At 40.7% G+C, this 22,057-nt stretch overlaps 1 protein-coding gene across 1 annotated transcript in view; it reads right to left on the bottom strand.

Moving 5' to 3' along the window:
- The window catches only part of xkr4 (XK related 4), a 63,372-nt gene that overhangs the window by 17,621 nt on the left and 23,694 nt on the right, over nt 1–22,057 (bottom strand). The window contains exon 2 of the mRNA XM_032565070.1: nt 18,964–19,163. Coding sequence (XP_032420961.1) covers nt 18,964–19,163 — 200 coding nt within the window. The remainder of the gene's footprint in view (nt 1–18,963; nt 19,164–22,057) is intronic.

Here is a 22,057-nt window from a genome sequence, read left to right as displayed (position 1 = left end):
TTGGATTTTTTTTTATTTTTGAATTTTGTTTTCGTTGGTCTGACTTTTTGTTTAGCTATTTGTTGTGCACTAATTTAGTTAACTTTAAGTGTCCGTTCTTTATATTTTGTTAAATATAACGATTTAATTTCTTTCATTTGTAGATTTGGTAATATTTTGACCAGTATTTGTTAGGTTTTTGTGTGTTAATTACCCCTATTATGTGTTAATGGTCTGATCAGCCACTATTTAAGTTCCCCTCATGTCTTGTTTGTTAGGTCAGTTTGTGTTTGAGTTTGTTCTGTTAACAACTGAATTGTATTTGTTATGTTGATTTTAGTTTGGGCCCAATTTATCATTTTTGGATTTTCTTTGTAGACTATATTTTTGAATTTTCTTCAACGTCTCTCTGGCTGGTTAATGCAAAAACCTTCACAGAGTCTTAATTGGTAAACACGCCTTGTCAAACACTAGTGAAAATTTTTGAGGAGTTTGTAAAATGAATTATTTGACAATTATAAGAATAAAATGAGATAAGGAGCTTTAAAACTGTAATGTAAAGTGTTTTGGGAAAATAGTAATCTTGAAGATAAAGCATGCTAACATAAATTGTTTTGTTTGTTTTGACGAGTTTTACCTTTTGGGAAAAAGGCAGCATTGAATTTGGTAGAATTTCTCAGGGAACATCATAAACCTGTTTTATCAACATCGTTATTTAAAAGTAGTGGAAATGTGATGCGTTAGCAGATAATGCATCAACAGGGGGGAGAATATGTTATAGGGTTATCTTTTATATTACTTGAATAATATTTTTTATTTTTGAAGAACATGTTTGATCCGTGTTACACATAAAAAGTGAAAGGAAAGATATGGTCTGGTGAAATATATGTTTCTTTTGAATGGATTTGAGTCGTTCTCCATTGAAACATGTTCTGACAATGGGCTAAAGGATTTTGAAACAATAGATAACAAATTTATAGCGATTAATGAAGCATATTTTGGTAAATTAACTTAGGAAAACAATTATAGAAATTAAAAATATTATTGTGTTAGCCATTTTCAGAGCATTAATTTAATGGAGCAAGAATGTTTAAAGAAATGTTTTGAAGAATCTGTTATTGATTAAAGTTATCACTAATCAGTAAAAGTACTCAGGTGGGATTATAATGATTTTTCTAAACTTGATTTTTGTTTTGATTTACATCCATTTAAAATGATTTTGAATAAAACGTTAAATTCAACGACAAGCAAAAGACCTAGGTAAAATTGGTATATTCTGAAAATGCCTAGATTTGTCAAATTATACATTGACATTATAATTGCTCCAAGTTTAACTCTTTTGAATTTTTGTTTAAGGAAAGCATGTTGAATGTTTTAGACAAATAACCAGTAAGATCCAGTTTGTACTATAAAAGTAATTTAAACTGGACTGTCTAATTCACTTTGATATTCATTGTTTTGATGATAAATGTAAACTGTACAACTGCAACAAATTTTAAGCTTTTGTTTATTGTTTTGTTTTGTTTGTTTAGTTTTATTTTATAAGATTGATTTAAGAGAAAGATCTGCATATGTTTAACATTTTGGCAAAACATTACTTTGGAAACATGTCTTTTGAAGCTGGTGGTAACAGGGTTTTGTGCATTAGTTTTCTCTGTTATTGCCTGTATATGTCTGTCCTACATTTGCTGAAGATCTAATACTTTCTTTGTCTAGTGTTTTGTTACAGAAGAGGCAACACTTACAGAAACGTGAAGTGACATGGAAAAATACAGATACTGATCCGACATACATCGATGCCATCAGAGTCCCTCGTGGAGTGCCTGATGAATATAAATTAGTTGATCAGGGTGGGGTTGAATCTACAATTTGTTGGTGGTGCACGATTAACAAAAACGTAGACAGAATAAATTACATCCATTACAATGTACAAAAACTGGGCAACTGGACACAGGCTGGTTTCGAGGCAGTGCATGAACAGCTGGCTGCTACTTCACTGATGGCTTTTCAGAACCGCATAGCTCTTGACATGCTGCTGGCTGAGAAAGGAGGGGTGTGCATGATTTTTGGAGAAAAATGTTGCACATTTTTACCAAACAATACAGCAGCTGATGGAAGCTTAACGAAGGCCATTACAGGGCTTCGCACCCTTAATGGCAAAATGAAGGAACACTCTGGAGTGGATACTTCCATGTGGGATGCATGGATGGATGCCTTTGGGAAGTATAGAAACCTTGTGTCCTCTGTCTTAGTATCAATTTCAGTTTTTGCTGCAATTTTGACTTTGTGTGGATGTTGTTTTGTTCTGTGCCTGCGTTCTTTGTTTAACCTCATTACCACAGCGATTTCACCCATGGAGGACCAGATGGCACAGATGTATCCTTTATTAGAGAAAAAATCTGATGTTGACAAAGAATACTCTGATGAGGATTCTTCTGATAAGTATCCAGATCCTGGCTTTTGGACTGGGATCTCCCAGCTGAAAATCATTTGAAGAGACTGTTTTTTGGAGTTATATGAGCGGTGCAACAAATATTTGTTAAACAGGGCGGAAATGTTAGGTAAATTGTATTATTAGTAATTATCAAATATTTGTTGTATCATGTAGCCTTGTAGTTACATTTAGATAATGTTTCTGTGTGTTAAATAACTTTGATTCTATCCTGAGACTTCCCTGGGAAATAGGGGTGACAGCTACTCTCAGCAGCTGTTGCCCTGCAGGACTTCCTACAAGACAGAGGTGTTAATTGCTCCCAGCAGAGTTTTACATGCCTGACAATAAACTCTGCTCTGTGCTTCTTTGTGATACAAAGCCGTTGCTTTGAAGCTATGCAACGTGTCTTATTCAACGCCGTTCTTGGAAGCAAAAGGAATCTAGAGTATAGATAACATGTGTCTAGAAGTGAATGTTATTTAGCGCTGCAACCATGTGATGAATGCTTTGACTCCACCCTTTTAGAGTTGCAGCGCCCCTTGTGGCAGGGTTCCTAAAGATCAATAAAAGAGAGGAACAGACAGATGTGTTGCAGAGCGGTCGGAGATTTGTAACTGTAAACACATCTCTGTCTGCTCTCCTCGCGAGAAACAAAGAATCTAACTCTCTTGTCTTTCCTGTATTTGTTTAAATTGTCTCTAATAGGTATTTAGACCTGACAGTTTTAGTTGTAATAACTGAAGCTGTGCATTAATTCTAGATCATTACTCTTTAGGTCCAAACATAATAACTTCAGTTTTGTTTCTGTTCAGTTGGAGAATGTTGTGGCACATTCAGTCGTTCAGACATTCAGATGTTCTAAGCATCTGCTCGGTGCATGTGATTTCTGTCCGCTTCAATGAGAAGTCACTTATTGATGCAAAGAAATTCCTGTTCTTTATGTAATATTCGAACCAGTTGAGTACTGGACCAGAATGGCTGACCCATCTCTGCACTGAGGTCCAACAGAATCAGCACCGTGGTTCTTCCACGGTCTGTGTTTATATGGATGTCATTGAACACTTTTACAAGGGCAGTCTCAGTACTGTAACCATGAAAACCAGACTGAAAGACATCAAAGCGGTTTGTTATCAGTAGGAAACTATTCAACAGTTGAAACAGCTTTTTCAATAATTTTGCTGATGAATGGAAGGTTGAAGATTGGCCTGTAATTCTGCAGTAGTGATTTTTCCAGGCTGTTTTTTATCAATGGTTTTATAAACGCTGTTTTTAAAGCCTGGGGGAAAACAATTGATGAGAGGAATGAGTTTATCATTTGAAACAAATCACATGCAATCAGGGGTGCAACTACATATTTTTGAGGTGGATGCGAACATCTCACCGGCGCCTCCCCCACATGAACTTGTACAAGTGAGCCAAAGAGCCGCTTCTGTTAGCCTGTGTCTGCAGGTCTGAGGCTTTTTGTTAGCATGTTTTCTATCATTCTTATAGCTTGATAGAAAGCCTGATCCAAACTGGCAACCCACATTAATAAAATGGTGAAATAATATTGACCACAAAACACTGTATTTATAAAAGATATCAACATTTTTCCTACACAATCCTAACAAACGTTTTAATGTTCTCTTCACAATATTTATTTACTATTCATCTATTTGTATGATTTTGTTCTTTAAATTGCCATCTATATTATTTTTTCGGTCTCAGGAAATGATTGAGGGACGAAGAGACTGATGTCTGGCTCTTTAGGTTCTGCGGTTCCTCTCCTGATCCATTCTGTCTGATATCAAACCCACTGGGTGCCACTGAATATCGCCGACATATATTTTTTAATGCCCCTATTAAACGTCACTGTGATTGTTTAGCCTGTGTCTTCCCACTACCATCTGTATTTTTGCCAGAGGTTTTACTTCTAAGGACGGTGTACATAGTATCGGGTGGACATTTTAAAAAGACACTGGTTGATAGCAGCTCACTGCGGCTGCGTAGTGTCCGTCTCTAGGTAACCATGACAACATCGTCAGTTCGTGGGGTCCTATTTAGGTCCCTCAATGACAATTTAGCTGACCCTAATATTTCCCGTGTTTTGGTTTGGTCATTATTATTATACTTATTGTTGAGATGTGTGTGATAGGTGTGTCTATCAGACATTATAGCAATACGGAATAAATCTCGTCCGGTATTGGACAACAACAACCGCCTGTCATTTTAGGCCAGCTTAAGCTAACCTGAATATTTACAACTCTCTTGTTGATACACTGACTTACTTACCTACTGTCTTTCAACCACTTTGAAAAGTTTTTCTTCGTCTCTCCAACATCTTTATCCTTCCCCTTCTTCCGTTTTCTGTTTTGTGCCCCGGAGTTTTTTCTGCGACCCATCTTTAGCTCCCTGTTGTCGAGGCATTACTACAAATTTAAAAGAACAAAAACGCGCCTCAGCGCGTTCTCGAAGGGAAGGGGAGGGGAAAGCGGCTGGCAGGGAGGGTGGCGCCTAATCAGTGCTGTTCCTCTGTTATTGATCATTTCATACACAAACAGCTGTTAAGTACATAAAATGCTGACTAGAAAAAAAAATTCCCCACATCGTTTTTGCGCCCCTATGCGTTGCATACACTGCATAGCCACCTTTTGCGCCACTGCATGCAATGACAGGCAGTTATGGCAGGACTTTCTCAAGGAAAGTTGTGGGGATGATGTTTAGACAGCAGGATTAGAAGCTTAATTGATTTATAGCTTCCTCTAGATTTTTATAGTTAACAGGATAGTTAAATAGTTGAAATTTTCTGTGTTTGTTATGTTTGGGGATAGCATTGGTACTGGATATTTTCTCTGGAAAGAAGTTGGCAAATTTGTTGCAGGCAGCAGCAGACTGGATTTCAGGTGACACACTCATCTTAGGGTTTGTGAGCCTGTCAACTGTTGCAAATAATGTTTTTGTTAATGATTTCTGCAAAGAGCATTTCCCTTGCATATTTAATGTTGAGCGATAGTTATACAGTTTTCTTTATGAATCTAATTTTTAAAAACTTGAAATTGAGTTTTACGCCATTTAAGTTTGGCCCTATGACTGTTTGCGCATTTCTCCACGGATACTTGTTCCTGCCAGATACAGTCTTCAACTTAATGGGAGCACTGGATTCAACGATACCTGAAATTTTAGAATGGAAGTTATCTACCAACTCATTTACATGGTTACAGCATAAAGGCAATGTGGAAGTGTGTAATACATTAAATGTTTCTGCTGTGTTGTATGTGAAAGAATGTTGCTTAGCGAGTCAGTGGAGATTGTACTTTCAAAGATAACAGTGAAATGATTAGGCAAAGCGACATCAGTTACAGAGGCATTGAAAATATTCACACCCTTACAGATAATCAGTTCCAGTTTGTGTCCTCAGTTGTATGTTGCTTGTTTATCACATTGAGTCAGACCAAAATTATTAAGAGTATCGCAGCGTGTTTGCCACTCTGTCTTCGAGTTTGTCAACATGGATGATGAAATCTCCAACAATAGTTAAACAGTCAGTCAACGCATATAACAGATAAAGGTTCATTAAAGTCAGTAAAAAAAAAATTCCACATGTTGGGGTTTTGTACACAGTTAGCACCAGATATTCAAAAGATGTAATATGACCTAAAAAAATCTTATCAGAAGCTATAAAATTCTTAAATATGGAGGCCACATCCCCTCCTTCCTTTTTTATGTTTACTATTCTCAATCTTTTATGTTTTCTATTCTGATTCAACTGTTGGGAACCAGGGTTTTTCGCTCTATGTGGGGATTTTCTGTTGTCTTCTGTTTCCCTCGTCATCCACTAGATGGTGCCTATAGACTGCACTGCCTGAAGGGCGTGCCTGCTGACTGAGTCAGCACACTTATGATCAATCACCTCATCACCTATGACTATATGAGGAATGGGCTTCATTTTCCCCTGAAGTCCTTTTGTCTGATTCACCTTCAACTCATCATCTCTCTCCCATTATCTTCAAAGTGTTGATGACCCTGGCTTCCATTCACAGGACAAGAACCCCTAGGCCTGTCACGATAACAAATTTTGCTGAACAATTGTCTCAAAAATTACAGCGATAAACGATAATATTGTTTGAAGACCATTTTACACTGATTTAATGGAAATGACGTAATAATGCATGCGATTTCTTGCCAAAGATAGATACACTTTATTTTCAAAAGAACACTTAACACTGAATGATAAACAAAATAAACAAAACAACCAAAAACAAAAATAAAATGGATTCTCAGTCTTCATTAACAAAAAATGCACTTGAAAGAAAACTAAACAACATAAAGCCAAAGTGGAAATAAATACTGCATTCAACCAAAAGAGTGCAGATTATGAAGTCTGTATACTATGCTGCCCTTCAGTAATCATCAGATTTAAATAGAGAAGATGGGCACATCGACTACCTGATGCAATAGTTCACACTACACGGTTTTTTGCTCCTATTTTTCCCGTTAGGACAATCTTAGAACGTTGGTCTTTCTAAGGTTGTGTGGTGTGTTATGGTAGATCGTCGTTGCCGTTCCGATCCAAATCAGGGGTTTCCCCCGACTGGGAGCGTTAAGGCAGCCTGTTGAATGTGACAGGTAGCCATTCAGAAAGCGGGGAAATTACAGAGGGGAATCCCAAACAGCTGACACGGCGCAACCCGAAGTCCAGCGGGGACCTTACCAAGCTCCGCCCACAACCGACCCACGTGATCGCAAGTCTCACAAACAAAGCCTGGCGGCGCGTTGTTTCTATGTAAACATGACTCGATTAGTGCATCATTTCTACCGGATTTTCACAATATATCAGCTACTACAATGGACAGAGGAACTAACAAGTTCATGTCATCATCTGGGAGCAGGTTACTGGTTTCTCAGTCACAAGCTGGTTGCAAACCTGAGGCCAGCAGGTGTCAGTCAGTTATGGTAGATCTGAAATTTGGTTTGATGACCTCAATATGAGAAGCTACAGACTGATAGGAGGAACCAAAGAGCTCTGTAAAGGTAAAGGCAAATCTTCTGAAGTTGGGATATAATTAATTTAATTTCACATAATTATCGCGGTAGAAGCCATTTGTTTGTTAAAATTTTATGAAATATATTTGTTCTATTTGATGTTTTTTGTGAATGACGTATACTCACAAACGAATGAGGTAATTAGTCCAACGTTTAGAAACTACAGCGGCTGTAATGCGCCACAGCAAAGGTAAACAAAGGTAAAATAACCAAAGCAGGTGATCAACTCAAAACCACTCGTTTGAGTTACCGTGGTAACCGCCTGCGCCCTGCAAGACGAGCAGAGATTACGTTAAAAACATAACATTCAGTCTGTTACAATATCAAGTTTCCAGGCTTGATATTTATTTCTCGATTATTAATCAGCGCTTCCCTGAACACAGCAATGGTTAATTGACTAGCTGTACTTGGTGCTAGAGTGGCTAACATGAGTAACAGTTTAGTCCAAAGCCTTTTCTGCTAAAATAAAATCTTTAGTGTATGTCAGATACAGTACACATTGCATATTGATCTGTTTAGCTAATGTAAGACTGTGTAGCAGACAGGCTTCAAGGTGTAGAAGTTGCATCAGGTCTGCCGTTATGCTATACCTAGCTAACGGGAAGCGTCTGTTTGTGAGACGGCCACGCACGTGACCACGTAGAATGGGCATCAGCCAATGAAAAGTGGCCCCTCTAGTAAGGTCCATTGGAGATGATACGTGGAAACAACATTAATGTTTATTCAACATGCAAAAAATATAGAAATGACAAGGGGAGGAGTTGGAGCAAAATTACTACCGTAATTGATAAACCCAGTAACTTTTCAGCTGTTCTTCGTTAACGTGACGTAAATAGGTTATAATGATTTTCATTCAGTCAGGACTGACTCTAGCAACATGCATGCAGGTAGATTGTAGTAAAGCATTGATTAATGCCTGGTTTTAAAATTAGTTCACTGGAATTGTAGCCATTATTTTGTGCCCATTGTTGGACACCACGCGGCACGATCGAACCCGATCGAACAGTTATACCTAGGATTTCTGTCAGCTAATGTGTGGTCTGTCAGGTTTTGAAAATGGGCCGACAGTTCTAAGATCGTGTAGTGTGCGCTGGGCTTTACACTCAGGAAATGAGGAAGGGGGGGGTCAGTGGAGAGCACCGGAGTTGAGCCCTTTTTTCATTCAGTGTCATCAACAGAAAGAGAAAAAGGCGGAAGAGACGATAATGTCGATAATTAAAATGACGTTGATAGTTTTAATTTATCGTACGATTAATTGATTTATTGTTTATCGCGACAGGCCTAAGAACCACAAATTCTCACATTTCATCATTGTCAAAAAAAACTTTATATATCTGATTCCCTGTTCTCCTGATTGTGTAATAGTATGTGGGCTAAAAGACGTGAACCCAACATGACAGAACACTCAGGCCAACAGTCTAACCCCACAGACGCTGTCAGGAGAACCATGGCAGAAAAATATTCACTCATTCAAACTTATGACATCGCTTACAAGACCTGGGTGCCCACCAAGCTGAAACAAATCGTCATCTCGAAGAATTGTCTAAATTTTTACAAGGTCCTCTCCAACAGACCTCCGATCCAGCTCCAGCCTCCTGTCCCAGTTCTGATCCATCGGTCCTTCCATGTTTTCCGAAATTCATCCACCTAACTCCAGAAAAATTCTCAGGTGATATTAATCAATGTGGTGGATTTCTTCTACAATGCTCTCTTGTTTTCAATCATTACCCAATCACCATCATGGGAGTTAATTCTCATGATGGTGCAAAGATTGCTTTTGTAATTTCACCATTAACAGGATGTGCTTTAGACTGGGCAGAAGCAAGGTTCCCAATCCCAGCTGATTTTGGTTGCACCTTCAATTAATTTTTGAAAGAGTTTAAACAGTCTTTGCCCAAGAATCTGATAAAATGTCCAACTCCCATGAGTTAAGGACGATTAAGCAAGGGCAGAGATCAGTGGCAGATTTTGCCATCGATTTTAGAATTAAATTAGCAACCTCTGGTTGGAATGCATATGCCTTAAAAAGTGCATATTTTCATGCACTCGAGTCTTTAAAGGACAAACTAGCCATGTTGGGTGAGCCTGCTACACTGGAAGAATTAATCAGTTTAACCATTTGGCTAGATAATAGAATACGTGCTCGAACTAAGGAAAAAAGCATGAAGAACTCATCTGTCAGATTGTTCTTACTCCATTCTTACTCACTTTCCATCACCTCCGCAGAATCTCACAGATCCCAAGCCCATGCAAATTGGTCACACCCGCCTAACTCCAAAGGAAAGACAAAAAAGAACGTTCTCCTATTTCTCTCTACTGCGGATCCCCCGATCATTTCATTGCTACTTGTCCTGTTCGACCAAAAGCCCGGCCCGCCAGTAGATGCAAGGAGACTGGCGGACCATTTAAGAAAAAGAAATCTCCTTGTCTACTTCTACCAGCTACCCTTTTCCACGAAAATAATTCACTCTCTCTGTCTGTTATGATTGATTCCGGGTGTGAACAGAACATAATCGATTCAACTTTCATAAAATGGATGTCCATAGTAGGGAGAAACGATTACTTGAATGATTCGAGTACCTTGATTATTAAAATTCCTCGAGGAAAATTTATCTGCCTCAAAGCTTCATGTTATGTTTAATTATTTATGTTTTATGTTTAATTATGTAGCGCCAGTGTTCTGCCCAGATCATTATTTGTGGAGGGCAGCGCTCTTACTTCCACCTATGAGTTGTTGTCAATCAAATCATTCAAACAGCTGCAGCTGATCCAGAATGCTGCTGCTTACGTTCTCACTAAAACCAGGAAGATAGAGCACATAACACCAGGTTTAAAGTCCCTACACTGGCTCCCTGTAGCTCAAAGAATAGACTTTAAAATACTGTTAGTTTATAAATCACTGAACGACTTAGCACCACAATACATTCCAGATCTGTTGTTGTTGTATTAACCTTTCAGACCCCTCAGGTCTTCTGGTTCTGGTCTGCTCTGCATCCCCAAACCAGAACCAAACACGGAGAAGCACCATTCAGCTTCTATGCACCACAAATTTGGAACAAACTTCCAGAAAACTGTAAAACAGCTGAAACACTGACTTCCTTTGAATCTTGCCTTAAAAAACCCACCTGTTTAGAGTTGCTTTTGAAACATAATCAATTACGAATTCAATGATGGCACTTGACTTAATGCACCTCTGCAGGCCAGATGGACCAGGTCTTGTCCACCTTCTTCTCTCGGGAGAAAGAGAATACTTTGAGGAAGTGAAGTTTATCCCCCAAAAAATCCACCAGAGCCCTTTGAATATTTGATAAAAGAGAAACTGGAGGATCAACACACATCAAGCAGTGCCACATGGCAGAAGAAACTAGATTATTAATGACAAGAACTTGACATTTTAGGTAAAATCCACTTCCATTTCAAAAGTCGACCCTTTACATTATCTAATACATTTTCCCAATTTTTTTGCACAAAAGTTTCATTACCCTAAAACACGCCTAAATATTTGAACCCACCTTTTCTCTAGGCCTCCAGGCAGACTAAGTTGATCCGCCAACCGACTTCCAACAGTTAGAGCCTCACTCTTTCTCCAGTTTATTTTTGCAGAAGAAATACAGCCAAAAAGAAAGACGATGTTGACTAAAACATCTTCCTGTTTGTTTACAAAAACTATTAAATCATCAGCATAAGCTGACAACTTTAAAGACACATTACACCCAGGAATAGAACCACCACGCAAATCTTTCCTCAGCTTATGAGGCAAAGGTTCAATTGCCAAAGAATAAAGCATCCCTGACAAAGAACAGCCTTGCTTCACTCCTCTTAAAACATTGACTGGAACACTTAAATCTCCATTTCTTTTAAGTACACTCACAATGTCATGGTACAAAACCTGCATCATAACTATGAAACCAGGGCTGAAACCAAAAGCAGTCAAAGTTTGCCACAAATAACGATGTTCAGCCCGGTCAAATGCTTTTTCTTGATCTATAGAAATAAGACCAATATCTATGCCTAATGAGCTGGAGATTTCCAAGACATCTCTGTTTAAAGTGACATTATCACTTATCAGTCTGCCAGGCACACAATACATCTGGTCTCCATGAATGACTGAAGACATCACTTCCCTAAGACACCAGGACTTTCAAAAAGATCTTGTAGCAGGTGCAGAGCAAAGAGACTGGTCACCAGTTTCTTAGATCCTGTAGATCTCCTTTCTTTGGAAGCAGAGTAACAACTGCCATCTGCAGCTCAGAGGCAGCCAACCTCTCTGCAGGCTATCTGTGATAACCTCCAACAAGTCCTCGCCAATCACAAACCAGAAGGACTTGTAGAAATCAACGGGAAGACTGTCCATGCTAGGGGATCTACCACTCTTTAGACTCATCAAGACAGTATGCAGTTCATGCAGCGTGAGCTGAGCCTCCAGTTTTCGATTGGCTTCAGCATCCACTTGACGAAGTCCTTCATAGAAACCTTTGCTAACATCAGGATTCTCCAAATGTTCACTCTTAAAATGGTCTTTATAGAAGCTGACAGCTAACTTCCTGATCTCAGAAGAATCTGAGATAGTAGAACCACAGTCAGACTTTAGGGAGTGAACAATCTTTTTTTGCCCATTCTTTTTTCTAGTCCAAAGAAAAAGTGAGACATCTCTGTTACACTTAGGAAGCGTGATCTGACCAAGGCTCCTTTGGCTGCTGTGCCCAACAGGTTGGCCAGAACTGCCTTTTTATCTTTGAGGGAATTAAAAAACCTTGATCTTGATCTGTTAACACATCATCAACAAAATGTCCAATTTTCTTTGATAAAACCAAAGAGGATTCAATAAACATCTTTAAATCTGGAAAATACTGTATTCTTCTACTTTAAATCAGTCTGAGTCCTTTAGTTTTTTGTAAAAACTTTTTAATTTCAGCAGGAGGATACAGATTCTGCTGATCCTGGCTCAAACACAGGTCACTATCAGACTCTAAACTGCTCTCTCCTGCTTTGTTTGCTCTCTTAGCTCTGAGAGTGTTAGTGCTGCTGTTAGAAAGTTCAGAACATTTCCTTTTCTGGGACAGTTTCAAAAATTCCTCATCAAGCATCCTCACAAAAGCTTTCACAAAAAACTTCCTCAATTCTTTTTTTCCCTGAATCTGCATCAAAACTACTCACAGATTGATCATGTTTCATCTCACTATCAGTGATATCAACTTCATGAAAAAGATCACAATTTATAAAGGATTGCACCTCAGGTTCCTCTGCAGTTACAACAGAAGGATCACCAGGAACCCAGGCTCCAACAACATCAAGACCCGCACCGACTATTGTGAAACCACCAGCGCCGCGTGGCCTGCCTTGGCGTCACCGCGACCCTTCTTCGGCGGCATCGCCGCCCACTTTAGCGGCACCGTGACGCACTTCAGCAGCACCGCGGCCTGCTTCAGCGGCAGCGGAACCACCAACATCGCCAGCAGCATTCACCAACTGTCTATTCTTGAGCTTTTCTGGGCACGATAAATTTATATGACGTTCTCCACTGCAACCAAAACATTTCATGTTCTCAGAAGAGGCAAAAACCAAATAATTAAACCCATCTATTTTGAAATTGAAGGACAGCTTAAGCTCATTAGCTGTATCCTTACGTATCATAAATACCTGCCTTTTATGAAACACGACGTGCTTAAGAAGCACAGATTGACAACCTATGGGTGAAACCAGCTGGCCATAGCGTGACAACTCCTTAACAAGGAGATCATTTTTAATAAACTTGGTTGCATTTGAGATGATGATCTTTTTAGCTGGACTAACCAGCGGGAGAACCGATGTGAAAGTATCATGAATGATGACGACCCTATACCAAATCATTCACTTTGGATGTACTATCAAGAAAAATCACAATCACACCATATATACGGAAAGCAGATTTCACACTATCACAACCTACCACTCCTCCAACAGCTAAGGCTGCCTCCTCTACTGAACAATTCACTGTTGGTATGAGTTTGACAGCATGCTGACGTGTCAGCTTTTCAAACTCCCCACCGCCCTCCACAACGGACATGATGCCAAATGCCAAATCAAACCAGTAGCAAAAAACTACCGGACCAGTCTGGAACAACCAAAACTAAACTTAAAATCAAGTAACTGTGTGAAGAGAAATGTGTTCAAAACACCGGACAGAAAAAGGTAGAAAAAGACTCAAAAATCCACTCACTCTGACACTGCCGTCTCTATCTCCATTCACTCAGAGAGACAGAGAGAGAGAGAATTCCTCGAATAATCGTAAAAATATTCTATAGAGCACTCGATTACTAAAATATTCTTTTACAACAGCCCTAGTCCATAGAAACGGTTCCACTTACCATGTCTCTCCGCCTTGAAAGGTGAAAGGTGCCCCAGATCATTCTCAAGACTCGGCCTTTACAGTTGATTATTTCCAGTAATCACACAGAACAGATCACTTTTTATGTATTTCCCACGGCAAACTCCTCCATAGTTCTAGGTCTTGATTGGCTACAGAAATATAACTCTCACATTAACTGGTCTGAAATGCATGTAAAGTTATGGTCACTTAACTGTCACTCCACTTTTTTCCTCTCAGTAGTTTCACCTAGTCCATCCCCGGCAGTTGAATCAGAGGCTGACCCTCTTGATCTTTTGCTTGTCCCAGACGACTATCACGATTTAGCACCAGTATTCAGTAATTCTAAAGCTCTTTCTCTTCCACCTCATCGCCCATATGATTGTGCAGTAGACCTTCTCCCTGGAGTCCCATTTCCAACCAGCCATTTATATAACATCTCCCGTCCAGAACGCGAAACCATGGAAAAGTATATTAAAAATTCTCTCTCTGCAGGCATAATTCTTCCCTCATCATCTCCCCTTGGTGCCGGATTCCTCTCTGTCGGGGAAAAAAGGATGGCTCTTAAGGCCAGGCATCGATTATAGAGGTTTGAACCAAATAACTGTTAAAAACAAATACCTTCTCCCCCTTCTCTCCTCAGCTTTGAAACCAGTTCAAGATGCAACAGTCTTCACTAAACTAGACGTCAGGAACGTATATCACCTTCTCCGCATCTGGCAGGGGGACAAGTGGAAGATGGTGTTCAAAACACCCATTGGACACTTCTAGTATCTCATCATGCCTTTTGGATTATCCAATGCCCCACTGTTTTTTCAAGCCCTAGTTAATGACGTTTTGACGGATTTTCTGAACGTTTTTGTATTTGTCTATCTAGATGATATTCTGATCTACTCCAAAAACATTGCTGAACACAAAAGACATGTCCGCCTTGTTTTGCAATGCCTCTTTGAAAATAAGTTCTTCGTCAAAGTGGAGAAATGCGAGTTTCATCAACCACCAGTCACATTCCTGGGATTTATTCTTGAGGGTGGACAGGTAAGACCCACCGAGGAGAAGATTAAGTCTGTTCTGGATTGGCCAGTTCCTGAAACACGCAAACAGCTCCAAAGGTTACCCGGGTTAACCAACTTCTACCGACGGTTCTTTCGTAATTACAGTCAAACCACACTACCACTCATAACATTTACTTCCACCAAAACTTCATTCATCTGGACACCCAAAGCTGACGCAGCCTTCTGGCAGCTCAAATCGCTTTTTTCTGAAGCCCCTGTGGTCATCCAACTCAATCCCAGCAAACAATTCATTGTAGAAGTAGATGCTTCAGAAACAGGAGTAGGAGCTGTTCTCTTTCAGTTTGCTGATTCTGATTGTAAAACTCATCCATGTGCCTTTTTCTCCCGCAGATTATCCTCTGCAGAATACAACTAGGACGTGGGTGATCGGGAACTACTTGCTATTAAGCTTGCTTTGGAGGAGTGGCAGCACTGGTTGGAGGGCGCAGAACATCCCGTGATAGTCTGGACAGATCATAAGAACCTCTCTTACCTTCAATCAGCAAAAAGACTCAACCCTCACCAGCCCCGTTGGTCCTTGTTTTTCTCCAGATTTAATTTGTCCATTTCCTATCGTCCCGGTTCTAGAAACATCAAGCCTGATCCACTCTCTCGACTATATTCCCCTGATGATTCACAAAAGGTTCCTGCCATCATTCTTCCACCCAGTTGTACAGTCGCCTCCGTTACCTGGGAAATCGAAGATCTCATCCGTCAACACAACAATCCGAACCTCCTCCTGACTCTTTTCCTCAGAACAAGATCTATGTCCCCACTTCCGCAGAACTCGTCTTATTCAATGGATCCACTCCATTAAATTCTCCGCTCACCCTGATATCAGTCACACCATTGCTCTCATCAACCACAGATTCTGTTGGCCATCAGTACACAAAGATGTCAAAGAATACGTCCTGGCCTGTCCCATCTGTGCAAGAAACAAATAGTCTCATCGACCTCGTTCTGGTCTCCTGCAACCTCTTTCCATCCCGAAGCACCCTTGGTCACACATCTCCATTGACTTCAAAAGGTATGACCACAATCCTTGCCATCATTGACCGTTTTTCTAAATCATGTCATCTCTTTCCCCTCAGAAAACTCCCCATAACTTTCCAGACTGCATTACACCTTGTCAAACATGTTTTCCAATTACATGGAATACCTCAAGAAATTTTCTCTGACCGTGGTCCACAATTCACCTCCCAGGTATGGAAACATTTCTGCCGAGTTCCTGGCTTTCTGGTTTCCCCCTCGTGACGCAGTGGATTTTACCCACTGGTTGCCCGAGTCCTCTCCGCCTTGACTGAAGAATCATTGACAGTTCTTGGATTCGCGGCTGGCAGATGGATCGCTCCTCACATCTCCTCACAAGAACTTACTTGTCCACCCTCCACCGCAGCCTCTACCATCTACCTCCAAAGAACTCTCCGTTTGGACTTCACACTGGAACCTGGATCATCTCAAGGACCCCTGCAAAGAAACCATAACCCCGATGACCACAGTAATTCCCCCTGGCGGAAACTCATCAACTCATCAAGTAAGGTCATTCCATTTTCCCCAGAAGTTCCTTTGCCCGATTCACGTTCAAGTCACCAACTCTCTCCCATTATCTTCAGAGTGTAGCCGGGTGGTAAAGTTTGGTTGAATGAGTGTACTGTTTCAAATTGTTGGTTTTCTTTTATATTACAGTAACAATGCTATTGAATTATTTTGGTTCAGTTATGTAATTTTATTTGTTCTTTATATTTAAATATGTGCAGGTAGTTGGTCTCGGATGCTGCACATTTTGACCACCAGAGAGCAGTGTTTCAATGTGATTGCTGTTTCCCAAGACGGGACAGGAAATGCATCTTGTTGTCTTCCTGTGTTGCTATGCTATGTGCCGAACGTGGATGTGAACTGTAAGTGTTTCATCTTCGGGAGACAGATTTGGCAGAAAATCGGTAAATATATACATTACTTGTTGAAATATGTCCGTACATTTTCATTTATGCAATAAGCAGTCAGTATTTTAATGAGATGATGTGTTTGTGAAACGGATGGTTCAGGGAACCTGTATGTGCAGTGCAGGGCGGCCATTTCCTGCACGTGATGATAAGATGTCTGATCATCGATGCGCTCCAGTATTAAGAGTGAACTGAGACATTACTGTGGAATGTAAGTGTTAATAAAATAAGTCATATCACAATCACGTGCTCTAAATCAGTGTGGTGTAATGCAGCTCTCTGTATTTTGTTTGTGTAGCCAGAGGCCACTGCCGTATTTCTTTTCTTGTTTTTTATACGTTGTATTTTCCTTTTTGTGCATTTACTCTGTTATTTTAGAGATTGCCACATTTCAGCAGTAGCTACCTAATGTTTGGTATGCATATGTTCTGATTTCTGAACAAAAGTAAGGAAATAAGACAGCTTTGTTTAATCTGTCTCAACTGGAAATAAAATATACTGCACTTTAAGGACCCCAGTTATTGTGTCCTGTGAGGCTAAGTAATTCCCGGGCTACAAGAGTGTTGATGACCCCGGCTTCCATTCACAGGACAAGAACCGCACATTCTCACATTTCATCATTGTTAAAATAAACTTTATACATCTGATTCCCTGTTTTCCTGATTGTGTTCTGTATGTGGGTTAAAAGATGTGAACCCACCATGACATCAATTAGTACAGGCAATTCAGTATTGTCATCCAGCCATGTTTCTGTCAGGAACATTAACATTGATATTATTAGTGATAATGATATTTTATCTAGCAGAGTCAGTATAAGTGACTTGGTGGGAGATAGCCCCTGAGTTTGCAGTTGCTTTAGGCAGAGGATGAGTGTGAGGTTTGATTTCAGACTGTTGGATTTTGTATTTCTCTTATTTGTAAATTTTCTTTTAATGATCCAGACAGGTTCTGGCCTGTTTTGTAGTGTTGGGGGGCCAGACGCATTCTGGGGGAAGACGGGTGTAAAGCTACTTTCTGGAACCCAGTCTCAGACCTCTGAAATGCAGAGTGGTGGATTCTCTGGGGAGGCAGAGCCAAGATGGCTTAGATAAAGTAAAGTCTGCTTTGTGAGCACTAAGAAGAGAAGTACAGAGGACAACTTGTTACTCATTCCATCAACAAGTAAATTTGTAAATTTGAGAAACTCGGGTCTTTGAGAAGACATTTCTTCAGAAGTGTCTTGGAACTTTAATGAATGTTAGTTTGTTTTGGAATAGTTTGTTCCTGATAATTCGTGGGTTGCATCCTAATCAGAAGTCCTTGAGCCTGTTCTTCTAAAATGGTTGTCGATAAAATAAAAAAGGTTGGCAGTGAGTAGCTTTATCACATGTTTATTAAGATGGTGTCCACATCGTTCAAAGTGATAACAGTCCCAGAAGATCCTGTGGTCCTGTGTTTATCAATGAAGGTCACTGAGCTGGCAGAGCACGCTTTTATGAGCTGATTGTTTGTCATGACCAACCTGGAGTATTTTTCGTTCCCCCATTGAGCTTTTAGTATTACTCCACTGAGAAACAACTTCAGTTTTAGTTTTTCAATAGTATTCAGAAGAGTGGTAAAGTCCTTTTTCAGAATTTATGAGTTTTGTTTGGCCAGATCATTAGTTCCAACGTGTACAATTAGAGTTTCAATATTCGGCTGGTCATTGGTTAGAGAGAGTATTTTCTCTTTTATATCAGACTGTGTCACTGGGAAGGAAATCATTCTGGTTCTCTTACAATTGCAAAATTGACTGATTCCATGTACTGCCTGATCTCCGACAGTAAACATTCTTGGCTTATCTTTCATTTTCTTGGTAATTGTGATGGTAATTATGTATTACCATCACAATTTGAGTGACAAACAGGTAATTGTAGGCATAAAATGCAATTTCTTTTTAAGTTGTAAGTAAAATGAATAGAAAGAAAGTGCTTTTCACTTCTTGGTCCTGGCCTTTGAGTTGATCCAAAAATCATATTGTGATATTTGAACATAAAGCTTGAGAATCGCTGCTGAAAAAAAACTGCACGAGATTAAATTCATACATGAAATTTTAAAATTATTTGTAAACATGCTAGATTTCTTTTTTATTATTACCTTTTTGAGAATAGGTGGTATGTAAATCTACTGAATAGGAAGTAGCAGTAACAAGGTGTTGGGGGTTACCTTGAACAGCCTGGAGATTGTGTGTTTGTATGATGATGCACAGCTGCAACACCAGCTGAGGTGCACTCTCCAGAAAGGTGGCCAGTAAATGCAACATGCTCACATCAGCGAACTCATACACCATCTTCCAGTAGTATCGCCAATGTTCTGACTTCGAACTCTGACGACTCCGTATTCCCAGATACATGGTACGGAAATACCTGCACAAAACAGGAAAATGTTTTTAACAACAACTCGGGTACAAAATCACAGGTCAGAACAACGATGCACAGTAAACTTTCATCAAGACACCTTCTGTACTTGTCCTAATACCATGACAAGTATGCAGCACCAAAAAAATCACTTCAGTAAAAAGACATTTTTAACATTAGTGTAACTATCACTGTCTGAAGGAAGTTGGTCTTGTGTCTGCATGAGTTTGGAAAAACGTCTTTCTACTTTTAAACAGCTTGTGTTGTAGCATTTCAAGTATAATGTAAAACTTTTTAAAAAATGAAATGGTACAGATAAAAACCTTTTATAACCAAAGAATAGTTATGAATGCAGTCTGGTTCACTAAAGGCAATGTGTTAGAATATGATTCTTGGTGTCAGTTTACTGCAAACAAATCCAAAATTAAAGTGTAGTGGTAGACCCACACAAAAAACAGATTCCTTAAAAAAAAAAAAAAAATTATGTTAACTTGGCTGCAAGACACCTACACAATAGAAACAATTACATTGATTTAAATTAGGATTTTATAGAATTTTTGTTCAGAGAAACATACTGTCAATGTGTGTATTCATTGACAACATAAGTTGTATCTGTGTAGAAATATTCAATAACTACTTCTAATTCTAACCTGCTATGTTTAGTCTGTGTGTCAAATTAAAAAACCCACTTAAAAAAAACACATTTCCTAATAACTGGGTAAAAGTTATTGCATTTTCCTTGTTATATAAGGGTAAACTAATAGTTATTCCTAGATTTATTTTACACTCAATAAATTAGTAGCTAATGATTAATCAAGCATTTCCTTTTCGCTGAGCAATGAGATAGAGGTGATTTTACCACTTGCTAAAAAGTGAACTAGAGGCGACAAAGTTGCTGCTGAGGGTCGTTATTTCTTGCCCGCAATTACCGGTGTTTAAAAAACTGACCTGGGTAGAAATATTACCAGAGAAAGTTCTGGTGTTGGGGAAGAAGGCTCATATTTTCTCAGCATGATACAGTCAAAACAAGATATGTAGATACACTGAATAAAAAGACGTCCATTTCTCACTGCCTGTCATGTTGGTATTTAGTTTTCTGATCCACATGCACAGACACTCTCAGGAGACAAGTACAATTTAAAGATTTTATTACAAAGAAAATAATGACTTCAATATTGGTCTGTAAAAAACTGGCTGGCAACAGGAACACCATGTGGAAACACAAAAGGAGAGATCGGGTTGGATAGGAGATGTGCCATGAAATATAAGAGCTTACTTGAGTTGATTGTAGGTGGAGATGCCAGGTAGAGGCGAGTGGAAGCTGTTCTGTCCTTGTGTATTGACAATGGCAGAGGATTCTTGAGCCAGGAAGGAGAGACAGAAATGCTTAAAGCGGCCTAGAGGAATCTGGAAAGCTATCTTCCACTCGACCGGAAGTGGAGGTGGTAAGCGTTCCAAAGGTTGAGTTGGATGAAAATAATGGCATCATGAACAGGTTCAAAGGCGAATAAGATGAGGGATAATGGACTATTTTAAAATTGATTGATTTAGTCCTCTAGTCAATACAAGGGCGGAGGGACTCGTCTCTTACCCAAAGAAGCCTGCTCCTATGGGCGATTTGAGTGGTGAATAATTTTTGCATTCAGAAACCTCTCCTTGGGCTGCCACCTTATCGTGGCTCCTAGGAGCTATGCTGTCTGGGGCTTCATGCCCCTGGTAGGGTCACCCAAGGCAGACAGGTCCTAGGTGAGGGACCAGACAAAGCGCAGCCTGAAGACCCCAATGATGAATAAAAACATTGGACTTGGCGTTCCCTCGCCCGGACGCGGGTCACCGGGGCCCCACTCTGGAGCCAGGCCTGGAGGGGGGGCACGATGGCGAGCGCCTGGTGGCCGGGCTTTTACCCATGGAGCCCGGCCGGGCTCAGCCCGAAGAGGAAACATGGGTCCCCCCTCCCATGGGCCCACCACCCGTGAGAGGGGCCAAAGGGGTCGGGTGCAGTGTGGGATGGGTGGCGGCAGAGGGAGGGGACCCTGGCGGTCCGATCCTCGGTTGCGGAAGCTGGCTCTTGGGACATGGAATGTCACCTCTCTGGTGGGGAAGGAGTCGGAGCTAGTGTGTGAGGTTGAGAGGTTCCGGCTAGAAATAGTCGGTCTCACCTCGACGCATGGCTGTGGTTCTGGAACCAGTCTCCTTGAGAGGGGCTGGACATACTGCCACTCTGGAGTTGCCCAAGGTGAGAGGCGTCGGGCAGGAGTGGGCATACTTGTTGCTCCCCATCTCGGCGCCTGTACGTTGGGGTTTACTCCGGTGAACGAGAGGGTAGCCTCCATCCGCCTACGGGTGGGGGGATGGGTCCTGACTGTAGTTTGTGCTTACGGGCCGAATGACAGTTCAGATTACCCACCCTTTTTGGAGTCCTTAGAGGGGGTACTGGAGAGTGCTCCTCCTGGGGACTCCCTTGTTCTGCTGGGGGACTTCAACGCTCACGTGGGCAATGACAGTGAGACCTGGAGGGGCGTGGTTGGGAGGAACGGCCCCCCCGATCTGAACTCGAACGGTGTTCTGTTGTTGGACTTCTGCGCTCGTCATGGATTGTCCATAACGAACACCATGTTCAGGCATAAGGGTGTCCATATGTGCACTTGGCACCAGGACACCCTAGGCCGCAGTTCGATGATCGACTTTGTCATTGTTTCATCGGATCTGCGGCCGTAGAAAGGTGCGGAGCTGTCCACTGACCACTACCTGGTGGTGAGTTGGCTCCGGTGGTGGGGGAGGAAGCCGGTCAGGCCTGGCAGGCCCAAACGTGTTGTGAGGGTCTGCTGGGAACGTCTGGCAGAATCCCCTGTGAGACGGAGCTTTAACTCCCATCTCCGGCAAAACTTCGAACACTTCCCGGG

Source organism: Xiphophorus hellerii, chromosome 6, assembly GCF_003331165.1.
Source record: "Xiphophorus hellerii strain 12219 chromosome 6, Xiphophorus_hellerii-4.1, whole genome shotgun sequence".
Lineage (NCBI taxonomy): Eukaryota > Metazoa > Chordata > Actinopteri > Cyprinodontiformes > Poeciliidae > Xiphophorus > Xiphophorus hellerii.
Note: the sequence above shows the minus strand (reverse complement) of the source record. Positions and strands in the feature narration are given on the sequence as shown.